The following is a 22,026-nucleotide window of genomic DNA, read 5'->3' on the forward strand; positions in this document are numbered from 1 at the left end:
TCGTGTGTGTGCGTGCGTGCGTGCGTGTGTGTGTGTGTGTGAACCAACGCAGCCCTGCTCTGGCTCCAGGGCTGATGTTTTAAAGACTGAAACTTGAAGTGCATGGAGCATCCTTGGGCCTCCTGCCAGGGGCTGACTGTCTCGGTCTGCGACTTTCACACTTGCCCCCTCCAGGTGTGGTGGTTTCTACGGATGGCTACGAATCCACTCCCTTTTTCTGAATGATCTGTTCATTGTCTCATGCTCCCTAAGGCAGCGGCTCTGCTGTGAGCACACGCTGTGGTGGGGTGTGGTAGGCTACAAGGCCGGGGAGTCACCTCCCAGCTCTGGCCTCAGTTTCCTCATCTGTAAAATGAAGATATAGTACCAGACACACTTTAAAGACACAGACCTCCTAGAGAATGGACTTGAGGATATGGGGAGGGGGAAGGGTAAGCGGTGACAAAGTGAGAGAGTGGCATGGACATATATACACTACCAAACGTAAAATAGATGGCTAGTGGGAAGCAGCCGCATAGCACAGGGAGATCAGCTCGGTGCTTTGTGACCACTTAGAGGGGTGGGATAGGGAGAGTGGGAGGGAGACGCAAGAGGGAAGAGATATGGGAACATATGTATATGTATAACTGATTCACTTTGTTATAAGGCAGAAACTAACACACCATTGTAAAGCAATTATACTCCAATAAAGATGTTAAAAAATATATATATTTGTAGTTTTCAGCATACACATCTTTTGCCTCCTTAGTTGGGTTTGTTCCCTGGGTATTTTATTCTTTTTGGTGCTATTGCTAATGGGTTATATTCATAATTTTCTTTTCAGATAGTTTATTATTAGTTTATAGAATGTAACCGATTTTTGTATGTTGATTTTGTATTCTGCAACTTGAATTTGAAATAAATCCTGAATTTATCAAAAAAAAAAAAAAAAAATCTCTTTTAACCAGGGATTCTTAACTGTTTTTGTACAGTCGACCCTTCTCAGAATAATGCTTTTCCAATGCATTAAAGTGCATAGGATGACAAAGTAAGCCATCTATACTGAAAGGCCATTCTGCCTCCGTGGACCCCAGATGAAGAGCCAGCCCTATGCTTGCACGTGAGTTATAAGATCATGCTTGATCTTTCCAGTAGCCTGGACTGGTTGGGGAGTGAGACGCACATAAGAGAATGCAAACCTTGATTCAATTCTTAACCACCCGCCACACCCAGACAACAAGCTGTGTGATTCTGAGGAAGTTACTCAGTGTTGCTGAACCTCAGTTTCCTCATCTATAAAATGGGAACAATAACCCTAATCTCACAGGGTCGGGGGTGGGGGTTCCCAGAAGCACCTACACGTAGTGAGCCCTCCGTAAATGAAGGCTGCCTTCCTCCATATTACGGATAAGAAAACTTAGTTGCAGAAACGTTCAGTGTTCTGCTTAATCACTTAGTGGTTAGAAACAAAATCAGGTTTGGGGCCCATGTGTTCTCAACTCTTAATGCAGGGCTCCTGTCCTTGCACCAGGGACTGAAGCTCTGGTCCACTCGATGGCTCTGCAGGGAGGAACGTCTCTCCCAGGCCCGCCGGCATGCTCTCTGCACATGATCTGCAGCGCCACCTAGTGGAAATTGGCTGTTTTTTTCCCTCTGCCCAGTGCACTGTCTCTTAATTTCTTCAGCAATCAATCTTGACAGAACGTTTGTGTTTTACAAGACTTAAGAGGGAGACACTAGAAGCTCACCTAGGATAGCAGAGTGGGAGAAGCCATCGGCCTCGGGTCTTTGTGAAATGTAGCCAGACCAAGGCCCACATGAGGAGGGTCCCAGAGTGGGTAAGGGCTGGCACTCCTAACGGACAACCACGCCAGCCTCGAGCTCGTAGGAACTTTGAAATTCCTAATTAACATTTGTTACTTAGTGACAGGAATTATTGAGCCCTCATTATAAATGGTAATTCCAGTTTCACTGAGTTTGAGGCATTTACAGCGGGTTAGGTGTTCCATGTTCCCAAATCTTTGTTCCTTTTACCTGTTCCCCCCACTAATGAAGGGCCAGGCTGCCCAAATCTCAGGCCAGCTGATGAGAATCCTAAGTAGACTTTCCTTTGTCCTACTATTATCATTTACGTCTCTCTATATTTTCCAACCCCTCCAGAATACCACTTGTCTTTATGTGTTTTACTTTCATCAGCCTGGCCCCTTGGTTACATCTCCTTCCTGTACTGAAGATATTCAGCCTGAGCATCTAAGTTCATCTTGCAATCCATGCCACTCACATTTCTAGTGCTTTTCATCTTTGAACTCTTCCACTATGGAAATGGAAATGATTTATTCCAGAAACCTTGACTCTGTTCCCGTGACCTCATCTGTAAACTGTTAAATGTTTTTCATACTGATGGGGTCAAAGAGTCCCAGAACTACATCACTATGAATTCTGCCTTCGCCCCACCGCAATTTTCCCGTCATGACTTAGATTCCATCACTATCTCTCCTCTCTTGGTGTCTTTTATGTCTGCTTCGCAAATACTTTACTGTTGTTCCCAGAGCACCAAGGGAAACGGGGAAGAGCTACCAGAAAGAATAGAGCTGTTCCAAGTGCCATAATACTTGGAGCTCGCTGTACTTTCTTTGAAGGAAGACCATCTCTCACCTCTATAAACTATCTATTTCAATGCCACTAGAGCAGAATTCTTGGTATTCTACTCCTTTCCTCCAAAACAAAATTAATCATCTCCTCTGACTTAACAGCATTCACTCTATTTTCCCGAGCTCACTTTCTTCTACCCCCTTTATTCACTATCTGCTTCTACCCTGTTGTCTACTCGCCGCTCACCATAGCATGCCTCTTTGCCTTTGCCCTTGTTGTTTCCTCTGCCCGGTGTGCCTTTTCCAACGTTACGCTTCCTACTGAAATTCTACACAACCTAATTCAGATGACATCCTCTCTAGTTAGAAAGAATCACTTCTTTCTTTTCTACAACAGGTTCCTTGCTCTTTTACATCTAGCTTTAATTTCAGTCTGCCTGATGTTAATGTTAGTTGTTTATATGTTTTCCTTCTGTTGCAAACTAGGATGGGACTATACTATCTTTCTTGATCCTCCCCCTCCAGTACCGAGAAGGTTCTCTATAATGCTGACTGAGACAAGGCTTGAGACACTCATATTTTTCAAAGTCTCTAAAGGAACTCAAGTAGCCAAAAGGAACCAGCTAAAAGCCTGGAGGCATTCAGGGTAAGGAATAACTAGACAGGTGTCTGTCACTCACATGTAGATGGTGTCAGGTTCCAGGCATCGTATGATCAGAGAGATGGTGGTGAGCTGCTTGTCTGGGACCTGAGAGGGCATCGCACAAGGAGACTTTGCTCCGGAGATGATGTCATCAACAAAGCTCAGCACCGTTTCTGCCCAGAGGGGAAGGAATGGAAAAGGCATGAGAAACAGTGATGGCCAAGCGACGCCTGGTTGGGATTGACTCCGTTAGAACTTAACATTAAAATCACTCGGTCCCCGGTCTTCTCAAATTCCTAGTAGGGAAAGGAGACCCAGAAGGAATGGTCTTTTTCTGTTTCATATTTAATCAGTTTGGAGCCATCTGTCCAGAGTTAGCTGAGACGACCAAGGCAAGATGTACGTAGCACATCTGTGAGCTCTTTTATGACATGTTCTTGGCTTGGGCAGAATACAGCTGTTCTGGTCAATGGTCATTGCCAGACCTTTGCAGTACCTGTGCACATCAGGGAAGGGCCTCGGAAGAAGCAGTAGCCAGCTCTCCATGCCCGAAGGCAGTGCATATGTTTCCAAGCCACTGTGATAGTTTCACCAGAAGCTATTTACCCTGCACTAGACTGTAGATGCTACCACCCTGTGGTGCCCATACTCATGCGTCAGTTTTAGGAATGATTTATGTTCACCTTTCCCTATGTGTAGACAGTAAAATACTAAGGCATGAAACATTTTTCATGGGGTGTTTCCACTCCTTTAAGACGCCTCTCTTCTAGCTGTACCTGGCAAAAGCAAGGTTTGCTTTAGGACAAGACATGGGGTAATAAGCACATCTGTTCCTACATGCTTTTGCCTGGGCGGGGCGGGGAGTGGGGGTTATTAGCAAAGAAACTTTTTTCTGTAATCACGGCAGTGGTTAACACAGAATTGTTTCCTAATTGTGGGCTAGGATAACTAGTGTACTGTATTGTTGTTTCTTTGTGTGCCTAGAGACAGTGAAATGGACACCTCTTTTTTAAACAAAAACAAAATCAAAACAAGCCTTTGTCAGATGCTCACTATGCAAAAACTCTCAAATGGAAAAGATGGCTGCTGCTTCTCCCTGCTCCTCCTACGTTGCCCAGGGATACTGGGGACCCAGGGCAAAGCCAGGAGGCAGGACATGTTCCTTTTCTTTTCTTTTTGCCGCCCTGGATCAAGATGAGCCTGTGAAGTGGGAGATGCTCACCTGTCTCCACTTTGGAGTGGTCCATCCTGTCAGTGACCTTTTCTTGACGGATGAGGTAATCTACAATCTGCACCCCGATCGGAGGCTCTGAGTGTTCCCACTCCAGGACCACGAGGGTGCTGCTGGGCTCGTGAACCATGGAGAGTCTGAGCCTGAGTGCAGACGGAAAGAAACATGAAATGGGGGCCCAGCCGAGACCTGTGATGTCTTCTGATACCACCACTGGCCACCTTCTCAATTATCATTATAGCGTAAACTCTTCTTTCTGACCTTTCTTAACCAACCACTAGGATGATTTCTTTGAGGGTGTGTCTCCTTCACTGTAAAATAAAGCTTCTTGAAGATCCTTAAAGTCTATATTTTGTTCACCTAAGTGCCTGTTACAAATTGGGAACTCAACATATGTTTGTAAATAAATAAATAAGCAGGTGAGTCAAACATGAATGAATGCCTGCATTTTACAGGGTTAGTGGATAGGGCCTCTGGAGTAGCGCTTTATAGGGCTTGAAAATGTAATTTCCGGGTTTGCTCTTGAAAAATAAGAAAATCTGCCTATAATGCTCATACCAAGGCCCACTAAAGGTGATGTCTGGGAGAGCCCTGCATTAAGAAGGACAGTCAGCTCAGCTTCGAGAACATTACAGGATTGCCCTGCTGGCGGAACCCTGGCCTCCCCTCTTGCTACGGGTACTAACACGTGCTCAGTTTGCAGGTAATGCTCATAGGGGGCTTTACCGGGCCAGAGAAAGTTTGACACATGTCAAGTTCCCCTCAGGGCATCATCCTACGTCTGCACACTCAGGTTCTGATTGCAGTTTCTGTCTTTACTCTTGGGTTTCTGTGCACATCCTGATTCCAGACTCTAGTCTTTCCTTGCTTTTCCCAATTCACTGTCTCCTTGTGTCATGTAAATTGTCCATTTTGACCACTCTGCCATCTCGTAACTCTTTATGCCTTGTAGAGACTCAATAAACACTATTAACATTCATTGGCATGGATTGTCTAATGACCCAAGAGGTTTCAATTCTCTGCCTTGTTCTGACTTCATGTGTGTGTGTTAGGTTTCTCACTTGCTTCTTGTCCCGTTTCTTCCTAGACCACTGGCTTTAGGGAGTTTTCCCTGTTTATCTCACGCCAGCCTCCCTCCCTTACATGAGTCTCTGCCATTCATTCCCAACCTTGGCTCCCATATCTCATGACCACCCATAATCCTGGTGCTCTAGCCTCCACTCAGCTCACCAGACGTGTCATTGGTCTCAAGGATCCCCAGGCAAGGTACTGTGGATGGATCCCATCAAAGCAATGTTCAATTACAATTCAACAAATATTTATTAAGCACCCACTACTTATAAGAATGTGCTCGGTGCTGAAGACGCACTGGGGAAAAAGCCAACTCCAGCCCCTTCTTTTATGGAGTGGTCACTAGACCAACATACAAATTATACATGTGATTGTAATAATGTGTGATAAGAACTTTAACAAGAAATCATGGGAAGCTGTGGGAGCAACAGTAAGGAATTCAACTGGTGGGAAAATAACACAAACCACATGCTCTTTAGTGGCTTACTATGAAGGAGTGCATAGTTTGCATATGACATGAAAGATGGAACAGACCCAAAACAGTGCGGATATTCATTAATTAGAATCATATGCAGAGGACTATTTTGAAGAAAAAAGCATTAGGAAGCTTAAGTAAGTAACTAAGCCTTACTGAGAACTCAGATTCCATGAAAATATGGACTAAGGCTGGCCTCTACTGAGAAATAGGAGTATGTATGATTTAAACAGGCTTGTGTAAAACTAGAGTGCATTTCTATATCCAACTACCGATAAAAATTCAAGAAATTACGGTTTGCGGCTGGAAGAAGTGATTAGAGTTGACAAGAAAAGTGAAGTCCTTTACAGATGTTCCTGTTTATGGAAATTTAGCCCAATTTGATCTCTTTTGCTATGACATTTAGTAAATGCAGATTTAGAAATGAAATCAGCCCTAGGACACTAATGGCTGGATCTGGCATCCACCTGATGATAACAATTTCGTAGCTTTAGTGTTGTGTGTCAAAGGTAGCTTTCTTAGTTGGTGAATCAGTCTAGAAGCACCATCTTCTAGAGTTCCCTTTCTACCAAAAGAAAGACCTTTTACTAATAATGGGCTTGATTCTCTTTTGAGCTAAGAGGTCTAAGTCATGGCTGTAAACAGCAAGAAGCCAATGGCTGGTGTGTCTAAAATGACCCACATAGAGAAGGCCTGTAGACAAAGGAAGACATTGGCTTGTAATGACCCTGTACCACTGTGCTCTCCTCTTTCTCAATGTTCTTCCTGCTCAGTCCTGGCCCTTTAATGCCCACCCACACTTTCATGGAACAGACCAGATGGCAGTATGCACACAGACCAGCCTCTCACTTGCTGGTTTCCTCCTGCCATCTTGCTCCCGCTTAGTCAGCCCTGCAGTTACTAAGTCCTAATCCTCCCTTTGGGCTCTCTTTGCCTTACCAATCCATGCTCCTCCAGCTCGTCCTACCATCCCTCTTTATTAGACACAATATTTCTGTGCTTCACTCCCAAGGCAGATGCCACATTCGAGGCTAACAGGGGTTCCTGCCCTTTACATGAGTTCAGCCAGTTCTGTTCAGCCTTCCTCCGAGTGTATGAAAACTGGATACGTTCATTTTCAGCCACCTTTGCAGCCCTTTGTACTCTGTTCACCCCTCAAATGCAGATGCCCCTTAATGCACATCCCTGACCCTCTGCTCTTCCCAGTTGACAGTCGTTCTGGAGCATCCTTTCTCACAGCTGTGGTTCCATGTCTCATTTCTTTGGGGCTGAGTTCAATCTTCTTATCTCGAGTGTTCACTTTGTTATAGGGCTCCAGATCATCTTTCCTCATGACCGCTGACTATCTCTATAGGACTGCCCCACTATACTTCTAAGGCAGGTCCAAATGGAACCAACCTCCTTCTCAAACCTGCTTATCCTGCGATGCTTCTTTTCTCAGCTGTAGCCTGTTCATCTTCCCAGACACTGAGGTCATAAGTCTTAAGTCCATTCTCAACTTTTCCTTCCTTCTCACTCCCACAGTCAACCAGTCACCAAACCCTGCTGGTTCTACCCAAAGTCATCTCTCAGTTGTATCCTCTGTGTACTATACTATTATGGTTAAGATCACGGTCTCTTAGCTATGGCCCTGCTTCCTGCTCTATGACTGTGGAAAAACTGTTCAGTCCATCTGAATCCATTTCCCTGTCTATTAAAGAGGGGGTGGTGATAACAGTACCTAACTGCTCCACACATTGCCCGACACCCAGTAAGTGTGTTGTTGTCCTGGGTCTTATTACTGATCTCTATCTTCCTCCATTGCAACATTACATTTACCCCTCTTTTCTTCTAGCCATGCTCTCCTGCTTTCTCCACCTTTGGGGAGAAATTGAAGTGCTATGTCCTTTATGAAGCCTTCACTATTCTTCAAGTTCAGACTTGACTGTTTCCTTTTCACACTGTCTTTAAATGTCTCATATAACTCATATCCTACTATTTCTGCTACTGTTAAATTGGTTCACTTGCCTCCCTAGAAGACTGAAAGCGCCCCGAAGGCAGGTACTGCACCATGTTTTTCTTTCTGTTCCCCAGTACCCAGCCCATTGCTTGGAAGAGAGTAGACACTCTTCAAAATATGTTTGCAGAATAATGGCGAGGCACCCAAGCCAGAGAAAGGCCGAGAAAGGGAATCGTACACGGGCTGTGGGAGAGGCGCACAGGCAGGGAGTCCGTCAGTTCCGAAAGCGGTGGGGTCACATCGACACCAGTCCTCGATGACATCTCCTGTCCCGGAGCACCAGAGGGAGCTCATGGTGGCCTCCAGCAAGAGCTGCAAGAGAGGGCAGAGAAAAGAGTAAGCATCAGGGAGCCAGGGCTGGGTGCCCAGAGTCAAGAGACAGAGCATCAGGGCTCTGCTTGGCCCTAAATAACTCCAGTCAGCAGCTTGTAGCACCACGTCTCCATTTACTTCTACCCCAGGAGAGTGTTTCTGGGAAGCCTGGACCTTGTAGGACCTGTAGGGTGTCTCTGTCTCATTAGCATAATAGTTCATCCCTGTGGTTGAGGGCCGTCATCTTGGAATCAAGTCTTATTCCACCTCGCATCTCCCTCCCTCCCATTCCGCACCATCATTCCACACCTAGGGTTCTAGAGACATGACCTCTTCCCCATACGCTCAGCAGGGCCAGTCTTGACCACTCTCCCTCGGGCCAGAGGCACTCAGCCTTTTCTCAAATGCCTCTCTGAGCATCCTTCTCTGCCCTCTTCACCCTGCCCCAGTATTTCCTCTGCATTCCTTCAGCATGCCTTGTATCTCACTTACAATATGTATGCAGTTCTGCTTTGGGTTGTGATTATGCATTAGGCCTCTCTTTCCTCGTAGGTAGAAGGTAGAAACCATGAGACACACAGGCTAAGAGCTGTGCTCTGGGGCAGTCCCTCTGGGTGAGAACTCCAGCTCTGCCAACCACTGCCATGTGACCTTGGGCAAATTACATAAACTCAGGCTCCTCAATGGTAAAATGGGATAAAAACAGCACTTTCCTTATAAGGATGTTGTGACAATTAGATGAAATAAATACATGCCAAAGGGCATGGCATAGTGCCTATGCTATGCACACATTAGTTGCATATAAATAGTACACGTTAGTCATCAATAAATAACAGCAATTGTTATCGTCTTTGAATGACAGGGTTGGGTCTTATGTGGAAGCTTGTAAATAACACAGAACCTAGAGTAATTCTTTACATACAGTGGTTTCACAGCAGATATTCACTATTCAATTAAAGGACAAGATAAAATTCGATCACTGAGGGAACAGAACTTATGAGAGGGGCAAGTCCCTGGTGAGGAACTGGGTCCTGACAGGCACTGACCCCTGTGTGAGGCCCTGCTGCCTCAACCCCAGCCCAGGGCGGGGGAGAGCCTGAGACAGCCCGCAGGGCAAGCTCAGGGCTTTCTCTCCAGGTCAACTCAACCTCTGCAGCCTCTGCTTTGCCTTTGATTCTCTTCCCTCTGTTTCATCCTCACCACACCCACACATAATGGATAAATTAGAGAAATGAAACAGCTATCCTGGAAAGTTTTAGGCCAAACAATTAAAAGAAAGAAAAAAAGAGAAGAGGATAAGAAAAAGAAAAAGAAGAGATAATCCTACAAAAATCAACATGTCCAAGCCCAAAGCCAGTATCCTATGTCCCATCCATCCCAGGTTACAAGAGATGACATAAAGTTCATACTGACCCCCCTCTTTGAATTGGGAGCCTCAAGGGAGCAGAGATTCTCTGTTATCACTATGATTTGTGTAGAGCTTTAGAATTTACAAAGCCCTTAATTTATTTTTTTCCCTATTTTTTTATAAACATCTTTATTGGAGTATAATTGCTTTACAATGGTGTGTTAGTTTCTGCTGGATAACAAAGTGAATCAGCTATACGTATACATATATCCCCATATCCCCTCCCTCTTGCATCTCCCTCCTACTCTCCTTATCCCACCTCTCTAGGTGGACACAAAGCACAGAGCTGATCTCCCTGTGCTATGTGGCTGCTTCCCACTAGCTATCTGTTTTACATTTGGTAGTGTATATGTGTCCATGCCACTCTCTCACTTTGTCCCAGCTTACGCTTCCCCCTCCCCATGTCCTCAAGTCCATTCTCTACATCTGCATCTTTATTCCTGTCCTGCCCCTAGGTTCATCAGAACCAATTTTTATTTTAGATTCCATATATATGCGTTAGCATACGGTATTTGTTTTTCTCTTTCTGACTTACTTCACTCTGTATGACAGTCTCTAGGTCCATCCACCTCACTACAAATAACTCAATTTCGTTTCTTTTTATGGCTGAGTAATATTCCATTGTATACATGTGTCACATCTTCTTTATCCATTCATTTGTCGATGGACACTTAGGTTGCTTCCATGTCCTGGCTATTGTAAATAGAGCTGCAATGAACACTGTGGTACATGACTCTTTTTGAATTATGGCTTTCTCAGGGTATATGCCCAGTAGTGGGATTGCTGGGTCGTATGGTACTTCTATTTTTAGTTTTTAAAGGAACCTCCATACTGTTCTCCATAGTGGCTGTATCAATTTACATTCCCACCAACAGTGCAGGAGGGTTCCCTTTTCTCCACACCCTCTCCAGCATTTATTGTTTGTAGATTTTTTGATGATGGCCATTCTGACTGGTGTGAGATGATACCTCATCGTAGTTTTGATCTGCATTTCTCTAATGATTAGTGATGTTGAGCATCCTTTCATGTGTTTGTTGGCAATCTGTATATCTTCTGTGGAGAAATGTCTATTTAGGTCTTCTGCCCATTTTTGAATTGGGTTGTTTGTTTTTTTGATATTGAGCTGCATGAGCTGCCTGTATATTTTGGAGATTAATCCTTTGTCAGTTGCTTCATCTGCAAATATTTTCTCCCATTCTGAGGGTTGTCATTTTGTCTCGTTTATGGTTTCCTTTGCTGTGCAAAAGCTTTTAAGTTTCATTAGGTCCCATTTGTTTATTTTTGTTTTTATTTCCATTTCTCTAGGAGCTGGGTCAAAAAGGATCTTGCTGTGATGTATGTCATAGAGTGTTCTGCCTATGTTTTCCTCTAAGAGTTTTATAGTGTCTGGCCTAACATTTAGGTCTTTAATCCATTTTGAATTTATGTTTGTGTATGGGGTTAGGGAGTGTTCTAATTTCATTCTTTCTCATGTAGCTGTCCAGTTTTCCCAGCACCATTTATTGAAGAAGCTGTCTTTTCTCCATTGTATACTCTTGCCTCCTTTATCAAAGATAAGGTGACCATATGTGTGTGGGTTTATCTCTGGCCTTTCTATTCTGTTCCATTGATCTATATTTCTGTTTTTGTGCCACTACCATACTGTCTTGATTACTGTAGCTTTGTAGTATAGTCTGAAGTCAGGGAGCCTGATTCCTCCAGCTCCATTTTTCTTTCTCAGGATTGCTTTGGCTATTTGGGGTCTTTTGTGTTTCCATATAAATTGTGACTTTTTTGCTCTAGTTCTATGAAAAATGCCACTGGTAGTTTGATAGGGATTGCACTGAAATCTGTAGATTGCTTTGGGTAGTATAGTCATTTTCACAATGTTGATTCTTCCAATCCGAGAACATGGTATATCTCTCCATCTGTTTGTATCATCTTTAATTTCCATGATCAGTGTCTTATAGTTTTCTGCATACAGGTCTTTTGTCAAAGGAGAAGTAACAACTGACACTGCAGAAATACAAAGGTTCATGAGAGATTACTACAAGCAACTCTATGCCAATAAAATGAACAACCTGGAAAAAATGGACAAATTCTTAGAAAAACACAACCTCCTGAGACTGAACTAGGAAGAAATAGAAAATATAAACAGATCAATCACAAGCACTGAAATTGAAACTGTGATGAAAAATCTTCCAACAAACAAAAGCCCAGGAGCAGGCAGATTCACAGGCGAATTCTATCAAACATTTAGAGAAGAGTTAACACCTATGCTTCTCAAAATCTTCCAAAATATAGCAGAGGGAGGAACACTCCCAAACTCACTCTACAATGCCACCATCACTCTGATACCAAAACCAGACAAAGATGTCACAAAAAAAGAAAACTATAGAGCAATATCACTGATGAACATAGATGCAAAAATCCTCAACAAAATACTAGCAAACAGAATCCAACAGCACATTAAAAAGATCATACACCATGATCAAGTGGGGTCCATCCCAGGAAAGCAAGGATTCTTCAATATACACAAATCAATCAATGTGATGATAAACCATATTAACAAATTGAAGGAGAAAATCCATATGATTATCTCAATAGATGTAGAAAAAGCTTTTGACAAAATTCAACACCCATTTATGACAAAAACTCTCCAGAAAGTAGGCATAGAGGGAACTTACCTCAACATAATAAAGGCCATATATGACAAACCCACAGCCAACGTCATTCTCAGTGGTGAAAAACTGAAACCATTTCCACTAAGATCAGGAACAAGAAAAGGTTGCCCACTCTCACCACTATTATTCAACAGTTTTGGAAGTTTTAGCCACAGCAATCAGAGAATAAAAAGAAATAAAAGGAATCCAAATCAGAATAGAAGAAGTAAAACTGTCACTGTTTGCAGATGACATGGTACTATACATAGAGAATCCCAAAAATGTTACCAGAAAACTACTAGAGCTAGTCAATGAATTTGGTAAAGTAGCAGGATATAAAATTAATGCACAGAAATCTCTTGCATTCCTATACACTAATGATGAAAAATCTGAAAGAGAAATTAAGGAAACACTCCCATTTACCATTGCAACAAAAAGAATAAAATACCTAGGAATAAACCTACCTAAGGATACAAAGCCCTTTAAATGCTAACACTTTTGTAAGGGAGCAGACCCTATGGGGCCTTCTGGGGGCAGACCCTTCCCCCATATCCTCTGCTTTAGCTCCTCTCTGAAGTGCCTAGATAATAGTATCTGATGCACATTTCCTGAGTTGTTTTACAGATGTGAAAACCCCCCAGCAAATGGAAGATGTTAACTACTTGATGACCATGAGCAAGTAGCCCTCAGGCCTCCTGGAGCCTAAGGACTGATAATGTTAACCCCTGCGACACCAGCCTGTTACCACACCATCAACCAATCAGAGAACTGTGCACAAGTTGATCACACACCCTGCAACCCCTCTCCCTCACCTGGGCTTTAAAGTTGTTTTCCTGAAAGCCTTTGGGGAGTTTGGGGTTTTAGAGCACAAGCCACCTGTCCTCCTTGTATTGGCACTTTTACAATAAACGCTGCATTTTCCTTCACCACAATCTGGTGTCAGTAGATTGGATTTACTGTGCGCGGGTGAGCAGACCCGAGTTTGGTTTAGTAACACTTTAATTTGAGCTCCATGTTAGACAGTTATCATGATTCACAGTGGAGGACACTTAGAGTCCAAAAGGTTAGGTAACTTGCTCATGGTCACAGGTTAGTAAATGGGTAACAGGATGGAGTTGACATCTCAGGCTTGATGGAAACATCAAGCTCTCTTGATTAACACCGTATCCACCAGCTTCCAGGATGAATACCAGTTTACAGTAGGTACTCACTTTATGCTTTACCTGACTAAACCAAATTCAAATCGAAAGGTGTATTTTTTTAACTAGGAAAACAGACATCCTTTGAGATAAGCAGAATAAAGAGGACATCATGGCTGCAGCCTTACAGTCTTCGATCGACTATTATTGGCTAAGTACCTGTAGGGACGATTTCCTGTCCTAAGCATTAAGGATACAGTGCATAAGATATATATGGCCCCTGCTTGCATTAAGTCTTACAGCTAAATAATAAACAAACAAAAGTTATATAAATAACCATAACTGTGATAAGGGCTCCAGAAAAGGGTGAAATGGTGGCAGGAGGGACAAGGAGGGGGCCGATCTCACAGAGGAGTTTGGGAAGGCCTCCATGAGCTTGGAGGGATAGGTCAAGAGTAATCCGGTCACAAAGCTTGCAGGGGCGGGGAGGAGCGGGGGCAAAGAGATGCTAAGAAAGTGAGAGGGTGGCAGGCCGATTACAGAGAGTCCTTAGGACACCATATGGGGTGGGTGTCACATTCTAAGAGCAACAGGAAACCATCAAAGTGTTTCAAACAGGGGAGCAACCTGACCAGATTTTCCTTCCAAAGGTATTGATGACAATACGTATGATGACAAACATTCTAAATGCCATTTCAGACCATTTGCTGAGAGTTCCTACTCTCTAAATCCTGGGCAAGTGGTAACTGTGTAGGTAGGATGAGGGTACAAGAGAGGAATCAAGAAGGAACACTTTGGGAAAGGAAGAGAAAGGAAAACTACATTTTTCTTAGTACCTACAATGTGCCAGGCATTGCATATGAATCCTTGTTTGTTATTAGATTTAATCCTGATTCCAGAAAAGAAATCAAATTTTCCAATTTTTTTTTAAAGATTTTTAAAAAATTAATTAATTAATTAATATTTTTGGCTGTGTTGGGTCTTCGTTTCTGTGCGAGGGCTTTCTCCAGTTGCGGCAAGCGGGGGCCACTCTTCATCGCGGTGCGCGGGCCTTTCACTATCGCTGCCTCTTGTTGCGGAGCACAGGCTCCAGACGCGCAGGCTCAGTAGTTGTGGCTCATGGGCCTAGTTGCTCCGCGGCATGTGGGATCTTCCCAGACCAGGGCTCGAACCCGTGTCCCCTGCATTAGCAGGCAGATTCTCAACCACTGCGCCACCAGGGAAGCCCAAATTTTCCAATTTCTATTATTTTTCTCTAAGGAAAGCAGGTGAACTTTTTTTTTTAATATAAATTTATTTATTTTTACTTTTGGCTGCATTGGGTCTTCGTTGCTACACGTAGGTTTTCTCTAGTTGTGGCGAGCGGGGGCTACTCTTCCTTGCTGTGCGTGGGCTTCTCACTGCGGTGGCTTCTCTTGTTGTGGAGCACAGGCTCTAGGTACGCAGGTTTCAGTAGTTGTGGCACGCGGGCTCAGTAGTTGTGGCTTGCGGGCTCTAGAACGCAGGCTCAGTAGCTGTGGCGCACAGGCTTAGCTGCTCCGAGGCATGTGGGATCTTCCCAGGCCAGAGCTTGAACCCCGTGTCCCCTGCATTGGCAGGCGGATTCTTAACCACTGAGCCACCAGGAAAGTCCAAGCAGCTGAACTTTCAAGCCAAGTTCATCTATCCATTCATTTGTCCATTTATTCATCATTTTGTTCATTCATTCTGCAGAATGCCAACTATGTGTGACTACTGCTGGGCACTGGGATTCCATAGAAGAGAAAGTTTCTCATAGTCTAGAGGAGAGTGAACAACTATATAAACACTAGGACAGTAGGTGATGCATGCTTTAAAAGATGTATGCACATATACAGTGGGAGCTACATGAAGGAACATCGGGTTGGCCTGGGAGTGTAAGGGAGAGTCATGTTTGAGCTGAAACTTGGAAGTAACAGTAAGAGTTTGCCAGTGGCAGTAATGTGGGAAAAGGTACTTCTGGGAGAAAGAGTTGCAAGTCTGAAGGGCCAGATGCATGGGAGAAAATGTGTTTTGTTTAAGGAGGTACAAGGAGTTAAATTTTGGAGGATAAAGCACAAAGTATAGAGTGGGTACAGCCTAACCATGTAAGCGAAGACAAAATCGGAGAGTGAACTGCCCTTGTAATGATGTGCTAAGGACTTTAGATTTATTCAATAGATTCTGCAGAGCCACTGAATTACCTTGCTGGTATATGATCAGAAGTCCATATTAGACTTAAGACTAATTAGTTAGATGACTCTGACCCATCTAACAGGGAAACCAGGAAGAAGGCTACTGTAACAAGAAGATGGTGGCCTGATATTAACAACGGATGACTGAAATAGTTAGGCTGTGACAGGGGGTATAATAAAAAGAGGATGGATTTGAGATATTTGTGGCCCTAGGTGATGGATTAGGTGTTGGGGACAAGAAAAGTCTAGGAAGCATCCCTGGTCTCCAATTTGGGCAACTTGGTAGAAAAGAATGCCATTCACTGAAGTGGAAGCACAAGCAGGTATAGTTTAGGGTGGAAGGTGGTGAGTTCAAGTTTGTTGGGTTTGAGACACCTGGTTTGTTATATGGTTTGACCTACTTGTTTCTAAATTGCAATCACAGACTAGACTGAAATATGGCATTGGAGATTATTTAGTCCAACAGAAGGAAGACAATGAGGCCAAGAGGTTGGAAAACCGGCCCGAAGATCTACCAGACAGGTAGGGATAGGAACACACCGAGTTACTAATGCCAGGACTTAGCTCCCCTCCCCTGGTCCTTTGCTTCATCACTCCTCATCTCTATTCCTTGGTAGAAAGGGCACAATTAGAAAGAAAAGCAGAGGAGTGGAGAGAATGGTGAACACAGAAAATGTCTAAGGAAGAAGAGAGAGAAGAAACAGATATGGTGACTGAACTCCTGCTCAGGCCACCTTTCTATGTGTTTAGAAATTAAAGGTTCAAAATATGGCCAGATGGGAGGTATCTCTCAACCACTCTCCTAAGACCAGTGCAGGGAGACAGGGAGGGGCTAAATTCTGGCAAGCAGGGGATCCAGAAAGGGGCGTTGCTAAAGACAAAAATTCCTTCAGCTTCCTCATTCTGCGGGTACTGGTCCGACGGGAAGCAGGGGCTCCAGGCCCCCCTCTCCCACCAAGTTCTTGCCTGTCTGCAGCTTCGCATGCCCCGTCCCATAGGATGGTTCTATGCGTGAGCTCCCTGATTCTGCTGCTCCCAGCCAAGTGCACAGGAGCTCCTGGGGTACCAACTGCAGCAGCCTTGGGTGCTCACAGAAGACAGAGTGGGACAGGTAAGGGGAGGGCTGGGCATTGGATTAAAAGCACTGCAGCTTTGGGGTTTCCACGGTGACACAAGCCCCTCCTTCTCCTCATCCTTTCAAGCCCACCTCCAGTGGTCTCTTCTCTCCCACTTCTCTTCCCATAGTCACTTCTATCAGATTGAAGAGAAATTTGCAGGCCAAAGGAACAATTTATCGTTTTTGTTCCTGTGAAAAACCTTATTTTCCAACACTCAATGAAGTATCTGTAGCAGAGGCAGAGAGGCGAGAGAAACACACACACATGCAAAATCCCTCCTGTTGGTTTGAGCATCGCCTATGAAACAAACTGTGACGCACCAGGTGTCCCTTAAAAGAGAAAAGAGAAAGCAATTATCACCCCACCTGGAGAGACACCTCTCAGACAGGCAAGCAGCTCACTGCTGTGACTCTACTATATCTTTTCCCCAAAGTGGCTTTGCCTAGTCTCAGAAGTCCCCCACCCTGAGCTTTTGTGTTTTTTATTTTTGTCATTGTTGTTGTTGTTGTCTGTGTTTTGACCCGCTCTGTTCTTAACGTCCTTGAGAAGATCAGAGAGCTAGGAAATGAGGTAAGTCACTGCCTCTGCTGCATTTATTTAGCTTACCCTTTGGGTCCATTCATTTCCCGCTAGCACCTTGGGAAAGGGAGGGGCAGAGGAAAAAAAAGGAGTGGCTGGGAAATGTCATGACCCAGCTGCATAACATAAGGCGGAAAGATCTGCATGGACGTGGAGTTTTGTTCTTAAGAGTCAGAGTGATGGGCAGAAAACCAACCCCCTCCAGACTAAGGTGGGCAGATCCTTCCCTTGGGGATCTGTACCTAATGTGCTCCTTCTAGCCTGCAGACCCAGTCTTGGATCAGTTAGGGGAGCTGGTCCACCTGCCGTGCCAACGAGGGGGTGGTACTGTTGAGTCCCCTCCCACAACCACCCCCTGAGGCTTTCTGAACAAAGCTTTGGTGACTGTGATTGCTATGCCTCCTTATCTCCCTTCTTCCTTCCAGCCCTTGTTGCTCAAAGACCTGTACAAATGCCGAGCGGTGACTCCTGAGTCATCACCATGGGTGTTGCAGATGCATTGATTTGATTTAATATGCAAAAATGCAAATCTAAGCAAATTAGGTGGCTGGAGTAGTTAAATAAGAAGTCTCACTCTCCATATTGTAGCGTTGAGCTCAGCTGACCCTGTCACCTCCTCAGGCCATTTGGAAAGCCCTCTGTTGTTGTTGATGCCACCTTGAACCACGAGTCCCAGGCCTCTTACCCTCTGTGTCTGGTTGTTGGTGACCAGTTCATAGATGGGGGCTGCTCTGGTCACCTCCAGCAGAACTGGCTCGGCAGGGGTGTCAGGGCTGGATGTCACATGACACAGGGGGCAGGACGAGGGGCACCGTCCCTTGCTCTGGCACTCCATGCGGACTCCAGCCGCCATGCGCTTGGTGCCAGACTCTGACAAGCTGGCAATGTATTCTGGGAATGTCAGCACCTTGGGGTCTCTTTCCCGCTCCTCTGACTCGTCGGATGGGGAGTTGCCTGCCAGACACAAAATAAAAAGGAACAGTGAGGGAGGTGAAACAGCAGGGACTTGCATGGCCTCGTGGCCCCTGAGTGCTAGACTCAAGTCCTTGAGAGGTCAGAAAATGACTCTGAGGGGGTAAGAATGTGATGCTGTTATCCCACTCAATTTGGGGAACCCATCCTCCCAGAAACCCACACAGCTGGAAATGACCCTTCCAAATGTGAAAGCAGGTTTTCTTCCTTTCTGAGAATCATCAGCTCCACGGATCCTTTCAGACGGATGCTTCTGCGGTATCTGTTGCAGGATTTATGGCTGTCATCAATAATATAAACAATAATAGCAGTGATTATTCTATGAATCATTTTCTTCATCTAAAAATGAAGATATTAATAATACCTACCTCTAGCATTGGGTTATAAATAAACAGCCAACTATTTTTAGAGCACAAAACACAATGGCTAGTGCATGTTGAAGCATCCTCATCATAGTTTCCATCATAACTATCAGTAAGATTTATCAAGTCTGTACAGTGAAAGTGAGATCTGTTACAGATCTCCCTTAACCCCTATAACAACTCTCCGCATGAGCTCTGTCATTACACCCATTTTATAGATGAGGAAAGCGAGGCCAAGAGCCTCAAGATCACACAGCTGGTGTACAGTGAGATCTGAAATTGGAATCCGGTCTTGTCTGATCCTAAAGCTGTTAAGTCATAGGGAATAACAGGACTTCTCTGCTTCATTATTAATCAAGGTATTAAAGATACAGAGGGAAGTTTGACTTGTTCAGAAAGATTTGCACTACAAAGCCTGAAAGATGGGTCCACATTGCCCTTGATTGATGAGTAAAAGGTATTTGGGGAAGCTCTTGATTTACTTTTGGTGACGAACATTGGAAATGCCTACCAGAAGAGTTTTTCCCTATGGAAGAAAGCATTGCTTGATATTTCTCTTCCAAGCCTTCATGATTTTTCATTTAATTTATTAAGTCTAAAGAAAGATGGAAGCAGAACCTGCTAACAAAAAGCTTTGGGTTCCTTAGGAGATCCCTGGTCCTTTGTGCACAGTTGTATGTCTGAATGTGAAACGATTTCAGGGAGACGGCTGGGCTTTTGGGAACAATAGGCAGACACAGAATGTTCCTTCTGGTCCTCAGGCTCATCCAGAGTGCCAAGCTTGAGGGACCAGATCTTTGGGGAAACTGGTTGGAAGGATTTTCAAAGCGGTTCCAGAAGGTAATTGTGAGATGCGACTTATGACTTCATAGCAGAGTTCCCTCTTACGGGGCTCAGGGAGCACTGCTATTCTCCCCTTGTTTGCGATGTAATGTAAGACGGTTTGGAAGCGTCCAGAGGCATTTCAGCACTGCTGTTCCCCACAGGAGCGTCGCCCCTGTGCGGATGAGGCATTTTTACCAGCAGCTCCATTGACACCAGATTCCCTCTGGGTGCAAAGGCAAACACTCACTTAGAAACTATAAATATGGACTATAATTTATTTCACACGTGCATTTTGTTTAATAACGGATCAAAGATTGAGCTCAAGCCCTTGCTAGGTTATAAGAGAACTGCATAACCGCACACACCAAAACCAAGAATGATGGCCTCCAATAGGAGGTCCAGAAGCCCACACCAGCTAGCCCCAGAGTCAACTCCAAGCCAGGTGTACATCTTGATTGACATTCAGGCTCATGAAACTTAGTGAACCCCACTGGGAGGGTTCGTAAAGCGGCCACGACCTGGCAGGACTCTCCACACCCAGCCCCTGGCCAGGTCTCCAATCTTCTTCAACAGGCTGTATGAACTGGGCTGCGATAAGTGGGCGTGGGGTGAGAGCTTTGCAACTGTGATGTGATTTCTAGAAAAACAGGCCCTCGTTTTAAAAAAAAAAAAAAAAAAACCAGTAAAGAGACCATGCTTCTTTTCAAGATAAGATTTAAAACATTTCACTGTGCAAGCCTTGCCGGGGAGCTGGAGGGTCTCTTGCTGGCCCTCCTGACCCTCACAAGCACTTCATTATCCATCCATGTGTCATCGCAACCTCCCAGTTGAGAAAGTATTCAACAAAGAGGCTGCGAAAAGCATTTCTACGAAATGACCACTAGATGGTGATATCAGTTCTAAAATGACTTTTGTGAGAGGAAAGAAAAGGCGTGATCAATCCGGTGTGGCCACTTTGGTACCACAGAAGATAAACTTACGGAAAAGTAACACCTGGCTACTTTAAAAAAAAAAAAAAGGCCATGGTACAATTTCCTTTCAATCAAATAATAAAAAGCCGAGTAAAACAAATCCATAAAACTTATCCTAAAGAGAAAAATAGAGAGAGAGAGAGAGACATAATTGTGAGAGACACAAGATAAGGAAGGGAAAATAAAACTCTAAAGGGAAAATAAAAATCCCCCTCCACATCCTTCACATGGAGTATAGTTTATTTCAAGGGGGAAATAATATGCCACCAAATTACTCTCACTTTTACTCCCCAAACACCCAGAAACTACCCCTGCACCCTACATACACATCCGTATATATGACATATAACCCCTGCCCATTCATCACTTAGGGTGCACCGTCTGACAGACAAATTGGGCCACGAGAGGGCACTGCAACCCCAAACGCAGTCGAGCTGAGTGACAGCCTCCCTGCCCTCCAGCGCTGCATCATTAAGGCTTGTAATTGCTGTAAACATTTGAGGGGCTGCTCCCCTTGCTTCCGTCTTCTGGCTTTCCCAATTAAAATCAAGATGCAACTAATCCCCTTCAGTATCCTTCAGCCCTGGATTGGTGTAAGATTAGGACGTAGAGAAGCACAGGAAGGGGTTTACAGAGGAAGATGGTGAGAGGTCACCAAACTCTTGTTTTCATCAGAATTGTATTTTCCTTCTCCTGATAATATTCAGGCCCATATAGAGCAGGCCCTGCTGGAGGCCAAGATGAATCGCCCCTCTGGTCCCCTCATCATGCAGGATGGAGCTGTCTAGAGAGGAGCGAGATTTACACAGAAGTAATGAGCAGCTAACTCCCCAAAGCCATCTATTCAGGCTCCAGCGAAGAATAGATGTGTGTGTATGAGAGAGATTTTTCAAAAAGGAAATGCATTTTCCATGCACCATTAAAGATACAATCGGGAAATACTCCTTAAAACGATGGAGTCCCGTGGTGAAAGCCCAGATAAATCTCCCTTTGCCCAAAGAGCGCACCAATAACCATCGTGTCTGTGGGGAGTGAAAGAGTTCAAACGTAAAAGCTTCAGGAGAGTCTGAGCTTTGACATTTGCTTTTAACCCCCAGCTCAGTGTTGGAGTGGGTGGTGGCGAGGTCTGTGTGTGGAGAGTGGAGGGAAGAGTCTCTGCCTTATTTCCTTAAGGTTCAATGGCCACCTTCCTCCATTGTCCACTCCAATGACAGTCCTTTCTTACTTCATCCCTCTGCTGCCCTCTAGATCCTGGGTAGAAATGCTCTAGTAATTTGAGACACTATCTTGTTTCTTAATAAAATGAACATTCTATTTCAACAAATACACAGTTTCTGGACAAAAATAAGCTACAATTAAGGTCTTAAAAGAATATAACTGACAAAGGTAACTTCTGACCAAGAATACCCAAGTGTGCCCGCACCCCCCCCCAACTCAGCCCCGTTTGCAAAATTCACCCTATTGCTCTCAGGGGAGGCTCTGGGGTCCTCATCACACTTAGCTTTCTTACAAGTAGA

The 22,026-nt window shown here is 44.4% G+C and overlaps 1 protein-coding gene across 2 annotated transcripts in view; it reads right to left on the reverse strand.

Moving 5' to 3' along the window:
- Positions 1–22,026, reverse strand: part of ASTN1 (astrotactin 1) — a 327,436-nt gene that overhangs the window by 19,521 nt on the left and 285,889 nt on the right. For both annotated transcript variants that reach the window (XM_068538391.1, XM_068538390.1), the window contains exons 17-20: positions 18,065–18,333; positions 8,168–8,301; positions 4,436–4,587; positions 3,251–3,386 (exon numbers count right to left, since the gene is read on the reverse strand). In XM_068538391.1, the coding sequence (XP_068394492.1) occupies positions 3,251–3,386; positions 4,436–4,587; positions 8,168–8,301; positions 18,065–18,333 (691 nt within the window). The remainder of the gene's footprint in view (positions 1–3,250; positions 3,387–4,435; positions 4,588–8,167; positions 8,302–18,064; positions 18,334–22,026) is intronic.

The sequence above is a fragment of the Eschrichtius robustus genome, chromosome 3 (genome assembly GCF_028021215.1).
Source record: "Eschrichtius robustus isolate mEscRob2 chromosome 3, mEscRob2.pri, whole genome shotgun sequence".
NCBI lineage: Eukaryota > Metazoa > Chordata > Mammalia > Artiodactyla > Eschrichtiidae > Eschrichtius > Eschrichtius robustus.